General features: G+C 42.0%; 2 protein-coding genes across 3 annotated transcripts in view; one reads left to right on the top strand and one right to left on the bottom strand.

Annotated features, from left to right (window-relative positions):
• The window catches only part of LOC133617606 (uncharacterized), a 240,565-nt gene that overhangs the window by 49,296 nt on the left and 185,269 nt on the right, over window positions 1-6,000 (top strand). The window lies entirely within an intron of this gene.
• The window catches only part of LOC133617603 (zinc finger protein 385A-like), a 110,652-nt gene that overhangs the window by 21,772 nt on the left and 82,880 nt on the right, over window positions 1-6,000 (bottom strand). For both annotated transcript variants that reach the window (XM_061977682.2, XM_061977681.2), the window contains one exon: window positions 1,281-1,455. In XM_061977682.2, coding sequence (XP_061833666.1) covers window positions 1,281-1,455 — 175 coding nt within the window. The remainder of the gene's footprint in view (window positions 1-1,280; window positions 1,456-6,000) is intronic.

The raw sequence follows: 6,000 nt of genomic DNA on the forward strand, positions 1-6,000 counted from the left end.
AGCTCGGATTCAGACTCGAATTTCAGCGGCTTAAGCGATTCAACAGATTACGCATGTATTGAAACGGATGGTTGTAGTGTGGAGGCAGGTAGCGAAAACCAAATTGAAGAAGAAACTGAAGCTATTGAGCCATATCGGTTTGAACCGTATGCAAGCGAAACCGACGAAAACGACACGACAGCCAGCGACACGGGAGAAAGCGAGGACGAATTCGGCGATCGCCTTCTAACCAACGATTGGTATGTGTTTGTTTGGCATTAAAGGAAACTAACAACTATGAACTAGGTTTACAGCATATGAAATACATTTGGCAACAACATGCACTTTGAGAGTGCAGACAGCCCAATTTTCATCAATTAATATATTCTGTAGACATACCCTCATGTCAGCAGGCCAGGGAAGCTAAGGTCTATATTCTTCTCTTGACGGTGTGAGCCAAGACATCCAGGGGGTTTAGCTCGCTCGTCTGCGGGAACAAACTGCCGCCATTGCTTGCCGTGCTAGCGAGGTCCTTTGTCCCTGAATTGCTCACACACTCCGGCAGATTCAATGGGGGTCTGGCGGCAGATTTCTTTGACTTTATGGTTGGAAATGCATCTGCTTTGAGTGTTGCAGGATATCCACACTTTCTTGCCATCTCTGTCGTAGCATAGCTTTCGTCGGTAAAGTGTGCGGAACAAACGTCCAATTTCTTGCCACTTTGGCATCTTTGGGCCACTGGTGCAACTTGAATCCGTCCCTGTTCGTGTTGTTACACCCTCCGACAACACACCGACGAGGCATGATGTCTCCAAGGTACGGAAAACAGTCGAAAAAACGGAAAATAACAGAGCTGATTTGACTCGGTGTTTGAGAAAATGGCGGATTGCTTCCCGATGTGACGCCACATTGTGACGTCATCGCTCCGAGAGCGAATAATAGAAAGGCGTTTAATTCGCCAAAATTCACCCATTTAGAGTTCGGAAATCGGTTAAAAAAAAAAAAAGGTCTTTTTTTCTGCAACATCAAGGTATATATTGACGCTTACATAGGTCTGGTGATAATGTTCCCCTTTAATGAAATGTTTTTCCAACGTTATGCTTTTTTAAATGGCGCAACACAAAGCTTTAAAGCCAAATTATTCAAATCAATTATTCATGTTTATATTGTTTCTTATGGGGAAATCTGTTTCACCATATGAACGTTTCGGACGAGGTTCTACTGCAATTGTTGTGTCATCTGCCATAGAGGAGTGAAAGCAGGTCATCTGGGATGTTTAGTGCGAGTGTCATATTGCCCACCTTGCTTACTAGGATCAGTATCCAGGCTGGAAGGTGACGGTCCTGACAGGGAGGGGGAAGTTGTCGGGGGCGGGCGCTGCTTGTCGCCATCTTGGTGGCGAGGGGTCTTGGACGTCTCGATACCCTTCACTCTGCGAGCGTGGCGGTTCCCCTTGTAGTGCGCCTCTGCCTGACTCTGGTGGGGAAACACAAATTGACAGATGTGAAGATCCGTTTCACTTCCGTCTTCAGTCCTCATCTGCTTGCTGATTGATTGATTGATTGAAACTTTTATTAGTAGATTGCACAGTACAGTACATGTTCCGTACAATTGACCACTAAATGGTAACACCCCAATAAGTTTTTCAACTTGTTTAAGTTGGGGTCCACGTAAATCAATTCATGGTACAAATATATACTATCATCATAATACAGTCATCACACAAGTTTATCATCAGAGTATATACATTGAATTATTTACATTATTTACAATCCAGGGGGTGGGGCAGTGGCATACTTGCCAACCCTCCCGGATTTTCCGGGAGACTCCCGAAATTCAGCGCCTCTCTCGAAAACCTCCCGGGGACAAATTTTCTCCCGAAAATTTCCCGAAATTCAGGCGGAGCTGGAGGCCACGCCCCCTCCAGCTCCATGCGGACCTGAGTCCGCTTTCCCACGATATAAACAGCGTGCCTGCCCAATCACATTATAACTGTAGAATGATGGAGGGCGAGTTCTTGGTTTCTTATGTGGGTTTATTGTTAGGCAGTTTCATTAACGTCCTCCCAGCGCGGCAACAACACACAACTGCAGCAGTCATGTTTTTGTCTACCGTAAAGCAGTTCGTCTGCCGTAAACAGCAATGTTGTGACACTCTTAAACAGGACAATACTGCCATCTATAACATCAATAACATATACGGCTTTTAGAGAGTGCAGTGCACAACTGCGCACACAACAAGGAGACGAAGCAGAAGAACGAGGAAGATACAGTAATGGCGACGCCGACGACAAGTAAGATGAAGAAATACGCTTTGTTGCACCTTTCCTGCCTGAGTCTGGCGATTAGTTGCAAATCTTGCTTTATTGATTGCTTGCACACAGCCAATCCAACACAAAACAAACTAGTCCCCGCCCGCACTCACGCTACCGCTCCCTCTCTTCTCTCGCCCACACACTCACTGACGTCACTCACCTCACATGCTCACCTATTAAAGGGCCACACACACACATACGCTACTCTCAAAACAGCTTGTAAGTTCCAAGCCGCAGCTGCGATTGGACCTGGATAGCCTCCAGGAAGAAGTAGTGGACTACCAAGTGCTTGGCACTGAAGATCTTTCCTCAGGAAGCAAAGATTGACTGGTTTTGGGCCATGCTAGGGAGAGATGGAAGATTCCAGACTCTAATGCATTTGATGAAAGCACTTTTGTGCGTGCCACACATCAATGCATCATCAGAGAGGGTGTTCAGCATGCTTAGAAAAATAGTGACAGAGAATAGAACAAGGATGGACAATTCAACCCTTAACTCAACAATGAGTAGATGAGTGTTATGTGTGTGTATATGTGTAAATAAATGAACACTGAAATTCAAGTATTTCTTTTATTTATATATACATATATATATATATATATATATAATAAAAAAAAAATAAAAAAAAATATATATATATATATATATATATATATATATATATATATATATATATATATATATATATATATATATGAAATACTTGACTTGGTGAATTCTAGCTGTAAATATACTCCTCCCCTCTTAACCACGCCCCTAACCAATCTGGGTTTAACGTGGTTTGTGGAGCTCCCCCTGGTGTTGTCCAAGCGAGGCAGAGAGCCAGCGTCAAATGAGAGATTATCAACTCAAGCAGAACTACCAACTGCTCGCATGAAAAATAGAAAAACACATTTTCCCGACCCAAAAATACAATATATTGTCAAAAGTATTTGGCCACCTGCCTTTACTCACATATGAACTTGAAGTGCCATCCCATGGAATTGTCCAAAATGTTTTGGCATCCTGGAGCATTCAAAGGGCCAAGCCCAACTCCTGAAAAAACAACCCCACACCATAATTCCTCCTCCACCAATGCAGTCCGAAATGTAGCGTTCTCCTGGCAACCTCCAAACCCAGACTGGTCCATCAGATTGCCAGATGGAAAAGTGTGATTCATCACTCCAGAGAACGCGTCTCCACTGCTCTATTCCATGAAGCTCTCTGCGTACTGTACGTGGGCTAATTGGAAGGTCACATGAAGTTTGGAGCTCTGTAGCAACTGACTGTGCAGAAAGTCATGGCACTATGCGCTTCAGCATACGCTGACCCCTCTCTGTCAGTTTACGTGGCCTACCACTCGGTGGCTGAGTTGCTGTTGTTCCCTAACTTTTCACTTTTCTTATAATAAAGTTGACTTTGGAATATTTCGGAGCGAGGAAATTTCACGACTAGATTTGTTGCACAGGTGGCATCCTATGACAGTTCCATGCTGGAAATCACTGAGAGCGGCCCATTCGTTCACAAATGTTTGTAGAAACAGTCTCCATGCCTAAGTGTTTGATTTTATACACCTGTGATTAGGACACCTGATTCTCATCATTTGGATGAGTGGCCATATACTTATGGCAATATAGTGTATGTATAGGGGCATTCTGTCAGGTTTTTGATCGATTGATTGAAACTTTTATTAGTAGATTGCACATATTCCGTACAATTGACCACTAAATGGTAACACCCCAATAAGTGTTTCAACTTGTTCAAGTCAGGGTCCACGTTAATCAATTCATGGTACAGGTCAGGTTTTACTCACTTTCAGGTTTCCTTAGTTTTGTTTTCGTTCCCCGGTCAGTGCTCTTATTTTAGTTCCACTTCCTGTCTGTCGCCCTCAGCGCTTTTTTTCCCCCCTCACCTGTCGCTGATTGGCAGGAGGTGTGGCCAGGTTGCATCATGTTTATCCAAAGGTGCAGGATCATACAATATATAAACTATACAAAGACATTCAAGCTCTGGAAAAGCATTGTTATTCTCTAGGTGTCTGCATGAGAAGAGAGAGACTTTACAGTACGAATACTGACTCGTTCATCCAACTGGAAGTTGTATACATTACTAAGTAAGTATCAACTTGAGTGTGAAGGAGGTGGTATGGCCAGAAGGTGTGTAAGCACAATATAAAACCTTCAAAACGATGTCAAAACCAAGGCAGAGGAAGCCCCTAAGGCAGGTCTATTTAACTGCCAGTCCGTGGGCCACATCCGTCCCGCCAAAGCTTTTCTCGAAGGGAATAAGCGGTAGAAAAATGGATGGATAGATCATACTTGCCAACCTTGAGAACTCCAATTTCGGGGGGTGGGGGCGGGGGGCGTGGTTGGGGTGGGGGCGTGGTTGGGGGCGTGGTTAAGAAGGGAGGAGTATATTTACAGCTAGAATTCACCAAGTCAAGTATTTCATATATATATATATATATATATATATATATATATATATATATATATATATATATACATAAATAAAAGAAATACTTGAATTTCAGTGTTCATTTATTTACACATATACACACACATAACACTCATCTACTCATTGTTGAGTTAAGGGTTGAATTGTCCATCCTTGTTCTATTCTCTGTCACTATTTTTCTAACCATGCTGAACACCCTCTCTGATGATGCATTGCTGTGTGGCACGCACAAAAGTGCTTTCATCAAATGCACTAGATGGCAGTATTGTACTGTTTAAGAGTGTCACAACATTGCTGTTTACGGCAGACGGACTGCTTTACTGTAGACGTTCTTTATATTGTGGGAAAGCGGACTCAGGTCCGCATGGAGCTGGAGGGGGCGTGGCATCCAGCTACGCCTGAATCTCGGGAGATTTTCGGGAGAAAATTTGTCCCGGGAGGTTTTCGGGAGAGGCGCTTAATTTCGGGAGTCTCCCGGAAAATCCGGGAGGGTTGGCGAGTATGGGATAGATGGAAACCATTCAAACCAGGGTTGCTCATGTATGCAGTACTCTCGCCACCCCGCAGGGGGCAACAGCGAGGCGTAAGTGTCATAGTAAAGCAGCAATGGGGTGCGTAGAAGAAGACTACTTGTTCAAAGCAAAAATGCCGCTTTCGACTAAATCTAAATTGCGAAATGTAATAATCACTTATTCTTCTGTTTGAATACTTTACATTAGTTTTAGACATACTTGCCAACCTTGAGACCTCTGATTTCAGGAGGTGGGGGCGTGGTCGGGGGCGGGGCGGGGCGTGGTTGGGGGCGTGGTTAAGAGGGGAGGTGTATATTGACAGCTAGTCAAGTATTTCATACATATATATATATATATATATATATATATATATATATGTATATATATGTATATTTATATATATATATATATATATCTACATCCTGAAAATATGCAAACAAACTGTGTTTAGATAATTGATACCTCAAACTTGCATAAATAAATATTAAGGAATATAACATAACTTGGCTTCTGAGAGCTTCAAAATGTAATGAATAAAATGCTAAAGTTGTTGATAAACAAGCAATTATTTTAATAATTAAATATGGTCATTTTAAATGAATTATTATGATAATTTAAAATCATTAATTTCAAATATGTTTATTTTAATGTATAATTATATGGCTGGATGTAATAAGGAGTCACGAAAAAATACAAATAAAAATACAATTAATTTTGATGTTTTTAGCAAAATATAGTAAAAATTTATTTAATTTTTTA

This window comes from Nerophis lumbriciformis, linkage group LG18, assembly GCF_033978685.3.
Source record: "Nerophis lumbriciformis linkage group LG18, RoL_Nlum_v2.1, whole genome shotgun sequence".
In the NCBI taxonomy this organism is placed as follows: domain Eukaryota; kingdom Metazoa; phylum Chordata; class Actinopteri; order Syngnathiformes; family Syngnathidae; genus Nerophis; species Nerophis lumbriciformis.